A 17,727-nucleotide genomic window follows, 5' to 3' on the forward strand; every position below is an offset into this window, starting at 1 on the left:
GGATACTTTTCTAGTTGAGAGGATTATTTAATTACACCATGTAAAGCACTATATCAACAAGGACCCCAATAGGAAATAGATGGCATACTCCATTCATAGAGGGTCTTGTGACAAAGATGTGTGTGTGTGTATACAGGGGAACCACAAAGCATAGTGCTGAAACCTGTGGCTAGCAGTAGATTTGTTAACCCCCATAGGCCTGAAAGGTTACTGGAATCCAAAAGGAGTGAGAAAGTTCTACAGAATAGGTGGTCTTGAGAAGGAACTGATCTTCAGTCTGGAGAAACTGCCAATCCAGGGTGACCTTGCAGGGGAGAATGCAAGGGGGAAACATATTTTGAGTTCACTGTCCTCCCCTCTGATCTCCTGCTGGGGTTTCCCATTGGCTGACCCCACTGGGAGGCCAGAGGGCAGGAGGCAGGTTACTGAGCCCACACAGGTCAGCCTACCAGGACAGACAGCAGATGGAGAAGGGAAGACAGGAGATCTCTTCATGGCAGGCCAAATGAAGAGATCCCACTCAAGCACTTCACTGTACTGGGAACCACCTGATGACTACACATCTTACTTTTGCCAAATATATATTGCTGTAATGAATGTAATGACATCATATTAATCAGTACCAGTTGTGAGGATAAATGCACCGAGATAGAAGTTCACATGAATAGAACCCTATTTTCATTTGATAGATATCGGCCAGGAACTCATTGTTTATTCAATATATTATGGCCCAGGAGAAAAGAATGAGAAAAGAAGTACCACAGGAACGAGTAGTAGCCTTTCTCAGATTTCCCAAGAAGCTGCCACAGCATTTTGTAACCAAGCCAAACCCATACAGAGAAGTGTGGTAAGGTACACCTCTGAGACATATTCCCCAGAGCCTTGGGCTTGTGCAATAAAAACAAATGGAGAGTCATGAGGAGGAAGTGGAGAACTGTATACAATCTGGCTTTTTATTTATTGTGAATAAAGATGATCTAAGTCTGAAGGATATTCACTGTAGAAAATTCTTAGAAATAGCAACCTGCAATCCACTTTCTTAGCTCAACACTTAGAAATATAATGTAAATCCAGCCTGCGTAGCATAGTGAGACTCCATCTCTATGAAAAATAAAAAGTTAGCCCAGTGTGCGCCACCACATCTGGATAATTTTTTATTTGTAGTCCCAGTTATTTGGGAGGCCAAAGTGGGAGGATCACTGGAGCCCAGGAGTTCGAGGCTGCAGTGAACTATGATTGCATCACTGCACTCTAGCCTGGTGACAGTGTGAGACGCTGTCTGCAAAAAAAAGAGAAAAGACAAGGAAAGAAAAGAAAAGAGAAAAGAAATATAACAAATATGAAAATATATTAGTTGATTTGAGATTTGATTTAAAAATGCAAAATGCAGCTGGGTGTGGTGACTCATGCCTGAAATCCCAGCACTTTGGGAGGTGAGATTGCTTGAACCCAGGAGTTTCAGGCAAGCCTGGGCAACATAGTGAAACCCTGTCTCTACAACAAATACGAAAATTAGCTGAGTGTGGTGGTGTGTGCCTGTGGTCCCAGCTACTTAGAAGGCTGATGTGGGAGGATCGCCTGAGCATGGGGAGGCTGAGGCTGCAATGAGCCCTGGTCACACCACTGCACTCCAGCCTGGGTGACAGGGTAAGAAACTTTCTCAAAAAATAGTAATAATAATAATAATAATAAATAAAAATGCAAAATGCAAGAATTAAACATCAGGTCAGTCATGAATTCTGCTGTCATATAATTTATTTTTTGTTTTTCTTTTTTTTCGGAGGGCCAGGGTCTCACTCTGTCACCCAGGCCCGTGCAGTGGCACAAACACGGCTCACTGCATCACTGCAGCCTTGACCTCCTGGACTCAAGGGATCCTCCCCACTCAGCCTCCCAAGTAACTGGACCCACAGGCATACACCTCCATGCTAAGCTAATTTTTAAAATTTTTGTAGAGACCATGTCTTGCTATGTTGCCCAGGCTGGTCTTAAACTCCTGGGCTCAGGCAATCTTTCCACCTCAGCCTCCAAAAGTGCCGGAATTAAAAACTTCAGGTGTCAACCATCGCACCCAGTCAGTATAGGTTAACAATAATGTACATTTCAGTATATATTTGGTTATGAAGCCAAACATAATGAAAGGTGCCATTTTAAATTTTATTTAAAAATCACATTTTTAATTATCTAATTAATTCAAATACAAGAAAGTGTGTGTCATTTGCTAAATAGGGAAAAGTCAAAACATTTCTTGCTATTTATATAATGTGAATATTATTACATTTTATTAGGATAAACTATATAATGTAACATTTACTAATACAGTGATATAAACTAAAATAATGCTTCCTTTTATCTGTATGCCAAATGATTACATAATTTAAAACTTCCCAAAGGGAGTTTTCAATAATATATTATAGTGAAAAAGTGAGAGTATCGGAAAGGGTGGTAGGCACTGATGCAAAGTAACGATGTCAATGGCACTAGGGAAATAGGAAGAGGACAATTCTGGAAAGTTCCTGTATATGAGTCCTTGAATAAGGAACTTGTACTTCATTCTGCAGAGAATAGTAAGTCACTGAAGGAGGGAAAGAGTAGAATTGGTACAATATTTCTGAATGATTAACCAGGCAGTGCAAGATGGCCTGGACAGGGAGTGTCTAGAGCAGGAGGCTGGGTGGGCAAGTGGGTGGGCAGAAACCTGAATGAGGGCAGTGTAGGGAACAGACAAGCAGGGACAGACAGGAGGGAGAAGGGGAAGGGGAAGTAAAGATGAGGAGGGAAGGAGGGAAAGATCCCCCCGTGGAAGAAGAATGAACAGGAATTGTTATTGTCCAGGACAAGAGTAAAGGAGGACTCAAGGTAACCTAGGAGTGTCAAGCATAATAAACACTGCTGTGCTACCAACAGGAGACAGCTCAAGAAGAGTGGCCAATGGGGGACTGCAGGTAAGCTGAGAAACCAGCAAGGGGAGAACAGAGCAGGATCCAGATGGAAATGGCTGCAGGCAGAGGAAAATGCAGCCACAGAAGTGCGTCCTCTGCGTAGTTCAGTGCACTGATGGAGATGTGAACTTCAGCAAAGGAAATTTACAGACAAGGTTGCAGGGATAAGGGTTTTACATAGGGTTGTCCAATAAAATACAGTTAAATTTGAATTTCAGAGAAACAATGAATGATTTTATGGGTATGACCCATGCAACATTTGGGACATATTTATACTAAAAACGTGTTCACCATTTATCTGAAATTCACATTTAACTGGGAGTCCTATATTTTTCATTTTCTAAATCTGGCAACCCTGGTTGGAACTGAATTAGGAGATAAACTTCTGAAAAAAGCAAACTTAGCTGGAAACAAAGCTCCATGTAGTAAGGATAGTAAAGAGAAATATTTCTGAGAGAAGAGGAAAGGAAGAGAGGCTAAGAAAAAAGATAGATGCATTTGAGGTAGCAGAAATGGAAAAGCTCCCTTATGATAACCTTTCTCAAAACAAGTCAGTGTCGAAAATGCTCAGTGTGGAGTTAAATTAAGAGCCTAAGGGCAAGTGAATATATAAAAACTTCTGCTCACTTTTGTAAGTTATATTTCTTGGAGGAAGGCTAAAGACCTTGAAGTTCCTTTCAACCCTAGGTTTCTGTGACTCAAGCTTTTCATGTATAAATGTTTCAATATTTTTGGCTACATAATTTTTTATATTATTAGAATTTCTATGTATGAAAACAGAACTGTGTTATTTAATGTAGCCATATAAATGACAATCTTATAAAGATTGCTTGGTGGTGATTCCATTAATAAAAAGCAAAATGACTATTTAAGTTTTTATGAGAAAAACATGTTTACATAAGTAAAAGGCATCATTAAGAGAAAAGCTATTGTTAGAAGAAAATATTAGCATCAAATGGAACAATGAAAATCTGTCAGTTTAAAACATATCACTTTGGGGGAAAAATACTACATAACTGCACTGGTGCCTCATCCTGAAGACCCTGGGAACTGCAGACTTGCTGGGTTGATCCAGTTCCTGTAGGACTGAGATAGAAAATGAGATATGAATTCTCACTTCTTACAGTCACCATGTAACACCGTGGCCAATTTAACAGAATACAGGATACATTTCTATTAAAAAACAAAAACAAACCAAAAGGAACAAATCAAGACTAACGTGTTAATTAACAATACAAGGGAAAACATTTGGAAGATACTACTCCAGATAAAAACATAGATTTCTTCACCTGAACGTGGGAGGCGGAGGTTGCAGTGAGCTGAGATCTCGCCACTGCACTCCAGCCTGGCAACAGAGCGAGACTCCGTTTCAAAACAAAAACAAAAACATAGATTCTTCAGCATTCAGGAAATAACTCTTTACTGTGTACAGAAAAAACGTAAATCATCATCCTCAGAACACCTCAACCTGGTCAATAAACAACTTGCAAACAAACCTGTCTCCCCTGCCCTGATTCTTCTCATTTTTATCTTCCAATATTTTGGTAGAGCAAGAAACCAACAAAAGCTCAAACTTAAAACTAAAGAAAATCAGCTTGTCTGTACTCACTTTTAAACAATCACCTAACTTTCCCCAAAGTAAATATTGCTATTCTTTTCATAACATGATGGTTACATGGAGACACTGTGCAGTCTGGTTTTGTTTGAGGTCACTATAATAGATATTCAGAATCATGCACAGGAAGAATTACATTGTGGAAGCTTTGCACTCACTTGTTGCTGGTACTTCTAATCTTAGGTTGATAACATCAGGTAAGTTGCCAAGTACTTCCTCGATAAGCTAAAACTGTGACAGAATGATGGTTATATCATTGAGATACTTCTGAACCTCCATTCATTACTTATTTTGTCAAGTAATTTCTAAGGAGAAACATTTTTACCATACCTATACTTTAATAAATTTACTGATGGTTAACTAATAAACAACCCTATTGTACTCTTACTCGTCCTTAAAGGATTTGCAATACATGAGATGAAACAGAAGAGTTATCCTCCATATTTTTTTTCATTAGAGAAGAGTATACTGTACTTAATATAAAAAGCCTCACTTTTAAAAGTCATATAGCAATGCACCTGCTAGTTAGGATAGAAATGAAGTAGCCTCTCAGCATCAAAAATATAACTATCATAAACAACTCTCACCTATCAATTCCCTTAGGGAAGAACGGATTCACTTAGGTGGTAATGAAAGGGCATGACTCAGTAGTGGTCACACATGGAATTGGCGTACAGCTGCGCTGCCCAGATCAATGTACGCATATGCCCCTGGGAGGTTGGTACTATGAGAATATCCTCCAGGAGCCACTTTGTTTTAGCTCGTCTGACTGAAGCCTTAAACAAGGAAAAGAAGAGAGCTGTTAAGGGCACCACAGTAGCACAAATCCAGAGATATTAAGACTTTCCTAACTCAAGTCACAAGGTCTTCCAGCTCAATAACTAATGCTTGATGCATATCTTAGGAGATAAAGTGTGAGGGAGAGATGCCTGGCTGCCTCCCAGTAGTTATTCTCTCCTTCTCTAGTAACAAAACCCCAGATTTTAATTGGGTACACTGTCACCCAACTAAAAGAATTACATTTCCCTGAGTCACTTACAGCTTGGTATTGCCATGTGACTAAGTTATGGCTAATGAGCTCTATGTGGTGTGTGTAACTGTCAATAATTATCTTTAAAAAGGTCCTCAGGGACTACTATGAGCATCTCTATGCACATAAACTAGAAAATCTAGAGAAAATAGATAAATCCTAGAAAAACACAATCTCCCAAGACTGAAACAGGAAGAAACAGAAATCTTGAAAAGACCAATAACGAGTTCCAAAATGGAATCAGTAATAAAAAAAAAATCTACCAACCAAAAGAGTCCTGAGCCAGAAGGATTTATAGCAGAATTCTACCAGATGTACAAAGAAGAGCTGGTACTATTTCTACTAAAACTATTCCAAAAAATTGAGGAGGAAGGACTCCTTCCTAACTCATTCTACAAAACCAGCATCATCCTGATACCAAAATCTGGCAAAGACACAACAAAAAAGAAAACTATAAGCCAATATCCCTGAAGAACATAGATGCAAAAATCCTCAAGAAAATACCAGCAAACCAAATCCAGCAGTACATCTAAAAGTTAATTCACCATGATCAGTTGGATCTTATTCCTGGGATGCAAAGATGATTCAGCATACACAAATCAATAAATGTGATTCACCAAGTAGAATTAAAAACAAAAACAATATGATCATCTCAATAGATATGGAAAAAGCATTCAATAAAATCCAACATCCCTTCATGGTAAAAAAAACCCCTCAACAAATGAGGCATCAAAAGAATACCTCAAAATAATAAAAGCCATCTATGACACACCCACAGCCAACATCATACTGAATGGGCAAAAGGTGGAAGCATTCCCCTTAAGAACTGCAACAAGGCAAGGATGTCCACTCTCACCACTCCTGCTCAACATAGGACTGGAAGTCCCACCCAGAACAGTCAGGCAAAAGAAAGAAATAAAAGGCGTCCAAACAGAAAAAGAAGTCAAATTATTTCTTCACTGATGATATGTTTCTATACCTAGAAAACCTTAAGGATTCTGCCGAAAGTCTCCTAGACCTGATAAATGACTTCAGCAAAGTCTCAGAATACATAAATCAATATACAAAAATCACTATCATTTCCGTACACCAATAACATTCAAGCTGAGAACCAAATCAAGAATGCAATCCCATTTATAATAGCCACACACACCAAAAAAATACCTAGCACTAGATTTAGCCAAGGAGGTAAGATCTCTACAAGGAGAATGACAAGACACTGCTGAAAGAAATCATAGGTGATACAAACAAATGGAAAAGTATTCTATGTTCATGGATTGTAAGAATCAATATTACCAAAATGTCCATACTGCCCAAAGCAATCAAATAATTCAGCACTTTTCCTATCAAATTACCAACATCATTTTTCACAGATTTAGAAAAAAACTATCCTAAAATTCATATGGAACCAAAAAAAAGCTCAAAGAGTCAAAACAATCCTAAGCAAAAAGAATAAAGCCAGAGGTATCACATTACCCAACTTCAAATTATACTACAAGGCTACAGTAATCAAAAAAGCATAGTACTATTACAAAAACAGACACACAGGCCAATGGAATATAACAGACACTCCTGAAATAAAGCTGCACACCTACATCCAACTGATTTTTGGCAAAGTTAACAAAAATAAACAATGGGGAAAGGATACCCTATTGAATAAATGGTGCTGGGAAAACTGGCTAACCATATGAAAAAGAATGAAACTGGACCCCTACCTCTCACCATATACAAAAATTAACTCAGTAGACTAAAAACTTAAATGAAAGGCCTCAAATGATAAAATTTCTGAAAGAAAACCTAGGAAATACCCTTCTAGACACTGGCTTAGGCAAGGAATTTATAACTTAAGTTCTCAAGAGCAAATGCAACAAAAACAAAAATTGACGATTGAACTAAAGAGCTTCTGCAAAGCAAAAGAAACTATCAACAGGGCAAACAGACAACCTACAGAGTGGAAGAAAATATTTGTAAACTATGCATCTGATAAAGGACTAATATCCAGAATCTATAAGGAACTTAAACAAATAAATAAGAAAAACACAAACAACCACATTGAAAAGTGGACAAAGAACAAACACTTCTCAAAAGAAGATATACAAATGGGCAACCAAGATAAAAAATGCTCAACATTACTAATCATCAGAGTGATGCAAACCAAAACTACAATAGGATACCATCTCACACCAGTCAGAATTGCTATTATTAAAAAGTCAGAAAATAACAGATGTCAAGGTTGCAGAGAAAAGGGAATCTTTCTACACTGTTCATGGGAATGCAAATTACTTCAGCCCCTGTGGAAAGCAATTTGGAGATTTCTCAAAGAACTAAAAACAGAATGACCTTTAGACCCAGAAAACCCAATACTGGGTATATACTCAAAAGAAAACAAATCATTCTACCAAAAAGACACCCACACTCGTATGCTCATCACAACACTATTCACAATGGCAAAGACATGGAATCAACACAGGTGCCCATCAACGGTGGACTGGATAAGGAAAATGTGGTATATATACACCATGGAATACCACACAGCCATAAAAAAGAATGAAATCATGTCCTTTGAAGCAGCATTATCCTAAGTGAGTTAACACAGAAACAGAAAATCAAATGCCACATGTTCTCACGTGTAAGTGGGAGCTAGGCATTGGGTATACAAAGACACAAAGATGGGAACAATAAGCACTGGGGAATTCCAAAAAGGGGGAGTGGAGGGGAGAAAGGAGGAAGAGGAACAAGAGTTGAAAATCTACCTGTTGGGTACTATGTTCACTGCTTGGGCAATGGAATTATTAGAAGCCCAAACCTCAGAACCACGTAATATACCCATGTTATACACCCACACATGTACCCCTGAATCTAAAATTTAAAAATAATAGTACTAAACATTCTCTTTAAAAATGAGGGGCTCCAAACTTCTTCTCCCACTTTTTCCTTCCTCTTGCCTAGAAGGTGCATAATTGAGCTGGAGTTCAAGCGGCCATCCTGTATCACAAGCTGATGTGATAAAGATGGTGCAACGGCAAGGGAGAAGTCGCTTGAGTCCCTAGTGACCAGAAAACTGCCAATACAGCCTTGGACTGCCTACCTGCAGGTTTCTTTTATGTGAAATAGTAAGTGGTTATGACTTTAAGTCACTATTGTCTTAAGTTTTTCTTCACAGATGAATCTACACCTCACGGATTTCAACTAGAATGTGTGTGTGTGTGTGTGTGTGTGTACAGTATATAATATATAAATATGTATATTATAAAAGAGCTAACATGAACTAGGCTCCTACTAGGTGTCAGGCTGTAAATACTTTGAGATATTGTGTATGTCTGTGTATCTCAAAGTTTGTGTGTGTGTGTGTACAGTGTAAATACTGGACACACACACACACACATCTCAAAGTATTCACAGCCTGAAACATAGTAGGAACCTCATGCATGTTAGCTCTTTTTTAAATCTAGTATAACTACAATCAACTCAAAATGTATAGGTATCTGTAAACCTCCCGTGGTTAGACAGATGGCAGAATTAGAAAAAAAAAATTGTTAGATGCCACAGGTACAGCCAAAATGTGAACAAGCCCTACTCTTTTTTATTTTCTATAGTCATCTCTAAAAGTCCTCAACCCTGAAATATCTCCTAGGTATCTTCTAATTGATTTGGGTTTGTTTACTTTTCCTATTAACCCAAAGCGGAGGTTTATCTGCCAAGTTTGTTTTCTTATCTCTCTTCTCTGGCATCAACAACTTCTGTCCTTTGGTGAAACCTCCCCCTATTTCCAAATGGTGCAGATAGGACTGACAATCAGGTTGAGGAAGCCAAGGTAATCACAGTGCTCCATGCCTCTAGTGACAGTGATTGGTCTGGGGATGGGGATGTGACTCCAGAATCCTCATATGGAAATTCTACTGAAGCTAGTAGAAAGGACAATGTCCTGTCTTAAGGGTCGTGGTTCATAAGCCTATCAGGTTGGTGCTGTCGGCCACATGGAGGAAACTGAGATTGAAGTCAACATATTTCTAGACTTCCCAGTTATGTAAGCCAATAAATTCCCTTTTGCAGGGGGTTTCCATCTCTTGTCATTGAAAAAGATCTCAAGACTAATATTAGACTAACCATTTTTCTTTATCCTTTCTTTCTTTCTTTTTTTTTTTGAGACAGAGTCTTGCTCTCTTTGCCAGGCTGCAGTGCAGTGGCATGATCTCCACTCACTGTGACCTCCGCCTCCCAGGTTCAAGTGATTCTCCTGCCTCAGCCTCCCAAGTAGCTGGCATCACAGGCACACACCACCACACTTGGCTAATCTTTTTTTTGTATTTTTAGTAGAGATGGGGTTTCTTTGTGTTGGCCAGGTTGGTCTCAAACTCCTGACCTCAGGTGATCCACCTGCCTCGGCCTCCCAAAGTGCTGGGATTACAGGCATGAGCCACCATGCCCGGCCTAGACTGATCATTTTTCTATGTGACCTAACAAGTTCACTGGCATATTAAGGATAAAACAGATTGGGAAACTACAGCATCAACAACTTTTCAGTGTCTATCTTAATATCTCCTTAGCACCTTACATTGTTTACTCATATAATATTACTCATATAATTATTAATATCACATGGAAATTGGGAAATCTTTGCAGCATGACTTCATCTAATATAGATATGAGACTATTGCCATGATTTTCATCCTTCTAATTATTTTTCAAGAAGCTAATTCAGTTTTTACATATCAACATTTAGAAAATAACTTTGGCTTGCTACTTAAATGTTACATTATTCTTGTGGCTTCCTTGGAAATCCAGATTTTCATGTACTGATAGAAATACTTCCTCTACCAGATACATAAACATAGCATAGCAGCTTTCAGCACAATTTCTCTCATTAAAGAAGCAATTCCATTTTTTAAAAAGAATCATACAAAAGAAGTTTGTTATTTTATTTAAAAAGGATACTGCCTAGTTGTAACATTAATCCTGATTTTTGTCTCAGTAAGAAGAAAATGTGGTGTTCTTATGATAAAGTAAACACAACTTAAATTATAAGAAAAAGAAATATTGATTGCCAAAGATTCTAGTGCTTGAGAGTGAATACAAGTTAGTAAACATACATTTAAATCTCGACAGAGCCATAGATGAAGAATATTTTATTTATGAATAAGAATAATTCCTGACACAATTGGCTAGGCACCGAAACTCAGAGTGAAAACACAGACACTCCCAAGTGAAAATATACTGTACTTCTATTATCATTTAGATTGAGGCAAAATAGGGTTTCCTAAGAAATAAATATTCTTAACAAGCAAATAAAGAATTCAGCCATTGGGGTTTTCTTATTTTACAACTGTTTTAGCTTTTATAACAAAGTTTTTAGCACTCTGAAAGCTTTTTATGGCTCTAAATATGCTACAATTACATGAACAACACTATTTAATTAGCACACATTCAGTGCATGGCTCTATAATGGGAATTTTCATTAATTAAAATCAATGGAAATACGAAAGCAGTAGCTGTAAACAATTTGAGGAATCAAGAATCTAATTTGCCTATTGCACAACAAGGAAAAACACCTTGCAGTTATGTGAATAATTTTGGCTTGCGTAGCAGCTGCATGTCTAACTGGTAGTTTCAGGCTTCATTCCACACATATTTACTGGGTATTTACTATGGGCTGGCACTATTATATGTGATTGGGAATCATTAGTGAAGAAAACAAAAAGATCCCTGTACTTGTGAAGCTTGCATTCTAGCAGAGGAGATAGGTAATGTACAATAACACAGCACATAAGTAAATTATATATTAGAAGATGATAAGTGCTATGAAAAAAAAATGTGGCATCAGGTAGGGGAGTGAGGAATGCCATGGTGGTTGGGGCAGAGATGGGCTGCAGTTTTTAGTAGCCTGGTCAGAATGGGCCTCACTAAGAAGGTATCATTTGAACAAAGACTTTAAAGAGGTGACAGTGTGAGCTATCTGGGTATGTGGGGAAAGAGCATTCCAGACACAGAAAACAGCCAGGGCAAGAGCCTTTAAGGCTAGAGGTTTCCGGAATGTTAAAAGCTGAAGCAGAGTAAGCAAAAGGGAGAATATTAGAAAAACAAAACAAAACTATAAGGTAAGATCCCCTTTGTTTACAAGGGGGAAGTGGATCATGGAAGCTGGCCTTTTTGGCAGGGCTGGCTAAACTATTGTGGAGCCCAGTGCACAATGAAAATGCAGGGCCCCTTGTTGAAAAAGTAGAGGAAAAGTGCTGTTAAAGGTACCAAAATATAAAACTTTTTCCCTTAAAAACATTTTAGTATTTGTAATATAGGGATAACATAATTAGAGGAATAATAATAAATGAGTAAGGGATAAATTTCCAAATTGCAAAAATATAATATGTTGATGCTATAATTTTATACAATATAAAACAATAATACTTTATTAATATATCTTGACTGATCACACAAATTTCCTCGCTTACTTTTCTACATATTCATTTATTTGATCATTGAAGTTTATATTTTTAGCAACTTCATTTTCAATGGATATAATTGAAAGCAATGTCAATTATTTTTGATACATTCCAGCTCACAAATCATTTTTTCTGATTTTCATTTTTATTTTTTAGCTTTTTAATTTTTGTGGGTCCATAGTAGGTGTAAATATTTAAGGCGATACATATGGCTATATAGCCATGCAATGCATAATGATCACATCATGAAGAATGGGCATACATCCCCTCAAGCATTTATCCTTTGTATTACAAATAATCCAATTACACTCATTTAATTATTTTAAAATGTACACTGAAGTTATTATTGACTATAGTCACCCTGTTGTGCTATTCAATAGTAGGTCTTATTCATTCTTTCTATAAAGTTTGCTAACTTTTAATTTGGAGAAAGATCTTTCAGTTGATCTCAGTTATCACTAGAGCTAAGAGTATTTTATAAACTGTGACAACATTAAGGTAAATTTCTGTAAATTACTTCGAAATGTAAGTTTTAGTATGTTCAAGCTGATGATTCTTGCAAACTAATTTTTCTAAAAAGATTTAACCCTACATGCAAGTCAGTTTCATGGAAGTTTGAATTTTGTTTTAAATGTAAATATATACAATGCATTTTAATGTTTCCTATGATATTTCCTGTCACTTGTGGAGGTTGAACAAGAAACTGAAAGAAGCTTCATGGTAAGTTCATAATTCAAAACACCTGCTTATGCATTCCCTCACTGTATCTACTATTACAAGAAAAAAATTAACTTCAAAATTGTCTTCCTTATTAATAATTGGTTCATCTGAAGTTTTACATGAAAATGGTATCCATAATTTTAATTTTTTTTTTTTTGAGGTGGAATCTTGTTCTGTCACCCAGGCTGGAGTGCAGTGGCACGATCTCGGCTCACTGCAACCTCTGCCTCCCAGTTCAAGCCATTCTCATGCCTCAACCTCCCGAGTAGCTGGGACTACAGGCGCATGCCACCACACCCAGCTAACTTTTGTATTTTTTAGTAGAGACAGGGCCAAGCTGGTCTTGAACTCCTGACCTCAGGTGATCTGCCTGCCTCAGCCTCCCAAAGTGCTGGGATTAGAGGTGTGAGCCACCGCACCTAGCCTTTAAATTTAATTTTTATTTCTAAGCCTGTAGATATTTGCCTTACAAAGTTGCAGCAGTTTTCAAAACTGATAATTCTAAATTCTGAAGAATTCTAACAACTTCTTGATATGTTTTATTGCGATGTTAACATGCACACTTTAATTTTGTAATAATTTACTGATCAAGTTTGCTGCCTGAGCTCCAAAAGTTTCTGTTCAGACACTCAGGACAAAGAGATTGGCTCTGGTACCTATGGGATAGCCACCTCCTAGGCAAGTCCTGGTCCAGCCCCCACGGGAAGCCCTGCTCTGGCATGGCCACACTGCCACTTCTGCTCATGCTGTCACAGCTGCTACCACCAATCTGGGTCCAGGTTCCAGGATATCCTCCTGCTGGGGTCCCCATGGTATCCTGGACTGCTCTGAGGTGTATACAGCGGGCCAAATGCTATTGCGTGGATGCTGCTCTGTGCCCAAGCCTGCCTGCGCACAAACTGCTGCTGGAGCATAACAACTTGCGTGTGCTGCTGCTCCACAGATCTCCCCTGTTCAGGTTTATGCTTTGTTGTCTCACGGGACTTCACTTACAAAACATACGTTCAAAGATAAAATTGTTAAGAATTTCAAGACAGCAACCACTGAGCATTAAAACAAATGGACTGCACGAGGCCCAGGCCTAGGAAGCCAGAGTTCCTTCTAGGCCATCACAAGGAGCTGGCTTTTTCTCTGAGTGAAATATGAGCCACTGAAGGGTTCTGAGCAGAGAAGTAACATCATATCCTTCACCTGCAGTCACTAGTGAAGAATATTGGTTTTGCATTTCACACTAGAGACTAGGCTCAATAAAATACTCTGATTCAAGCATTAAACTTCATTTACACAACTATTATTTTGCTTTTGGACATTCAATATGAACTCAAAAGGAATTTCTCAATCTACTCAGGTCAACAAATTTGGTATACACAAAATAGATCAAGTCTACTTATAAAATGTGGCCCTGATTTAATTAGATGCTTCTGATATAATGAATAAAAACCAACAAGAAGGAAGGTAATTGTAAGAATATGAGGGCATGTGGAAATGGGAATTTCCTCCAGACTTCCAGATCTCTTAGGACCCTTCTCCTTGTTTACCTTTGTCTAGTATAGCCTCTGCTGATTCCTAACTGTCATCTCCTTGTCCATAGTGATCCTTCCAGACTCTCATTTTCTCTACCTGAATGCCTTTCAGCTTCTGTTCCTGGTAATAGCCTGATTTGTCCAAATTTTCACAGTTCACACCGCCAAGAGTGATAGTCTGATGGCCCCAGCTCATTTCTATGTGGGCAATGCTTCTAGCCCCTAGATTGACCTCCTATACCATAAGCAGGCAGCCTTTGTTTTGCTGCCCTTGACTCAGATTCCTTCGGCCATGGCTGCAGACGACAGTGTCACAGGATCACAACATAGTTCCACTGGAAACTGGGTAGAACATTTTTCCTTATCAAAAGCTGTGAGGACTGTAAGTATGGCAATGACATAATTGGATGCTTGCCCAATATGTCTCTCACACAACTTAATATCTTTCATTTCAATGTATTGCTGTGCCTGAAATTGGACTAATTTTGGTAAACAAAAATCTTTTTCTCCAGGCTGGTCTTGAATTCCTGGGCTCAAACGATCCTCCCACCTCGGCCTCCCGAAGTGGTGGAATTGTAGGCATGAGCCACCAAGGCAGTCAGGATCTTTCTGTTAATAACACAAATTCCTTTAAGAAAGTTAGACTTATTTGCAGTGCTTGATATACAGCTGACACTCAGTAAATATTAGCAGAATGAATGCCAAATGAAGTTTCATATATCTAATTTAATTATTTTCCTCTGAGAACAGCTACACTGAATGAAGAAATTTTATAAACAAAAGGAAGAAATGTCATTTAGTGCATGCAAAAATTTGACAGAGCATGGGAGTTGGAAGCAGTAGGTAAAGTACTTGGGCATCTGGAGCACAGGAGAAAAAACTCAGGAGGTGAGCAGTAAAAGGGAAAGTTGCTTTTCATTTCCCAACTCCACCCCACCCCCATTTCCACCCCCCGGCCACCAAGACAAAATCCACCAACCCCCCCACTCCCGGCCACCAAGACAAAACAATCATCTCAATTTTGCCTATTTGTCATGGCCACAAGGAAAGAGTTAACAGTGCTGACTGCTACTGAAAGGTAAAATGGGATGAAGACTGAACAAAGCCCACTGATTCAGTGACATGAACATCATTAGTGAATTTAGCAAGGATGATTTCAATGAAATTGAATGAAACACATAAATGCTGGGTGTGATAAAGCAATTTAAGAAACAAAAGACTATGAAAGGGAGATCTATTCTAGTTTCAGCTCCACAACCTAATTACTGGGTAACCCCGCAGAAACCAATTAAATGCTCAGGGCCCTGTTTTTCATCTAAAATGGGAATAATAATGTCTATCAACCCATAGGGTCATTATAAAAATTAGGTGAGATAATATATGTGAAACTGCTCTTACATTGGCAAAGCTTTATATAAAATAATATGTATTCTTAGTGTTATCAATTAATAAGTAAATTTGTTCCTATTATTTAGCAAGAATTACACTAAAAATTCTGACCAGAAACACATGGCCTAGTATAAAAGTAAGGCTCAAATTCACTGACAATGATAGAAACTCTGCTAAAAGTGCTCTGCTCCAAGTAAAGGAACTTTTAAATGAAGATATTTAGATCTGCAAGTGATAAAGCACGAGATAAATTTACTGCCGTATATTCTCCAACCATACTAAAAACATATTTTCAGTATGATTTTGCTTTTGCCAGTCAATTATAAAGTCAAATAACTATAGTAAAAATCTTGCCAGTTGTAATCAATCACTACACATTTGTATAGGAAGGATTTTCCAGAACACCTTGACTTCTATTTGTGTTCTTTTTATATCTTTCTTTTGGAGGCTATCAAGGTGAGAAATAATAACTAGAAATATCTTTGGTTTATTTGTAAATGTATCCTCAAGTTCTGACTTAAAGATCTGATATAAAATTGCAAACTTTTTGGTGCCTCAGGAGAAACCAAATCTAAAAAGAGTTAAGGGGGAAAAAAATCATACAGAAAAACATTCATAACTTGGTAAAATTCTGAATTGGGATGAAAATCCTTTTCTATAAAAATGTCAGTGGGGAGCCAAAAATGGATGATAGCTAATACTCACTGAGCATGCACTATGTACTTACTGAGCAATCACATATACTGGGGCATGTGATTTTCACATACAGCTCATTGGATTGTCATGGCAAATGAGGTAGATATTACAGTATCATTTTCCCCACTTAAAGATAAAAAGCTGGTTCAGGCCAGGCGCGTTGGCTCATGCCTGTAATCCCATCACTTTGGGAGGCCAAAGCAGGTGGATCACCTGAGGTCAGGAGTTCAAGACTAGCTTGGCCAACATGATAAAACCCTGTCTCTACTAAAAATACAAAATTAGCAGGGTGGGGTGGCACATGCCTGTAATCCCAGCTACTTGGGAGACTGAGGAAGGAGAACTGCTTGAACCTGGGTGGCAGAGGTTGCAGTGAGCCAAGATCGTGCCACCGCACTCCAGCCTGGGTGACAGAGTGAAACTCCGTCGTAAAAAAAAAAAAAAAAAAAAGCTAGGACAGAGAAAGATGAAATAACTTGCCCAAGGACATAGAGCTAATAAGTATTAAAGTTGGGATCTGAACTGCACTTATATGGCTCCAAAGTCCCTGCTCTTAGTCAATGTGTTATATAGTCTTCCCCAATTATATCTTTAGAGAAAATGTTCAGCTTTCTGAAAATAATCTGTTAAGTACCTAACTTAGTCTAAATAGTTTCAGATTTCTCTTAACTTGTAACGTTCCTGTGAATGTTAACTATAGTGCTTTAAATCAAGAGTGGGTCCTTCTGAGCATGGGGCCCTGTGTTATGACATAGGTCTCATGTATATGAAGCTGGTTCTGGCTTTAGGATAAGGTGCTTTAATTTATTTTAGAAATAAGTGGGAGGTAAATTATAAACAAACAAATACCAATTTCGGAATTGTAAAGTCGTTTAGAGCACATCTTGGATCTCTGAGGAAAGAATACTAACAACAAATACCAGTGGTATCATCTGTCCCTACCTGCATCACCCCACAACCTAGCTGTAGGCCTAGGTGAGTGAATTTCAAACCTTAGTGTGCATCAGAATCACCTGGAGGGCTTGTTAAACTACAGATAGTTCTGATTCAATAGGTCTGGGTGAGGCCTGAGAATGTGCATTTCTAACAAATGCCCAGGTAACGTTGATGCTGCTGGGTTACAGACCACACTTTGAGAACCACTGGCCTAGACAAAAGAGCAGGTGTCTATAGAGCATGATTTTAGTCATTGAAAAGATCTCTGTCCAAAAAGTACTTCAGTAAGGAAACAGAAATAAAACTCGCTTTATAAGAAATAAAGCCCATCACTCTGCATTTAAGCAATAAAGGGAAGGCTGACAGGTGCTAAAGGATCATCCTCTATCTGCCAATTCTCTTCCTCAACAAATACTCAGAGTATCTAATAGACACCTGA

General features: G+C 38.2%; 1 protein-coding gene across 9 annotated transcripts in view; it reads right to left on the minus strand.

The window, feature by feature from the left end:
• Nucleotides 1-17,727, minus strand: part of KIF6 (kinesin family member 6) — a 382,518-nt gene that overhangs the window by 344,763 nt on the left and 20,028 nt on the right. Inside the window, exon 4 of one of the 9 annotated variants that reach the window (XM_024357169.3) lies at nt 2,139-4,028. The exons of the other annotated variants lie outside the window; for them this stretch is intronic. Coding sequence (XP_024212937.1) covers nt 3,932-4,028 — 97 coding nt within the window. The 3' untranslated portion in view covers nt 2,139-3,931. Of the gene's footprint in view, nt 1-2,138; nt 4,029-17,727 lie in introns of those variants that run through there. 9 annotated transcript variants of the gene reach the window in all.

Source organism: Pan troglodytes, chromosome 5, assembly GCF_028858775.2.
Source record: "Pan troglodytes isolate AG18354 chromosome 5, NHGRI_mPanTro3-v2.0_pri, whole genome shotgun sequence".
In the NCBI taxonomy this organism is placed as follows: domain Eukaryota; kingdom Metazoa; phylum Chordata; class Mammalia; order Primates; family Hominidae; genus Pan; species Pan troglodytes.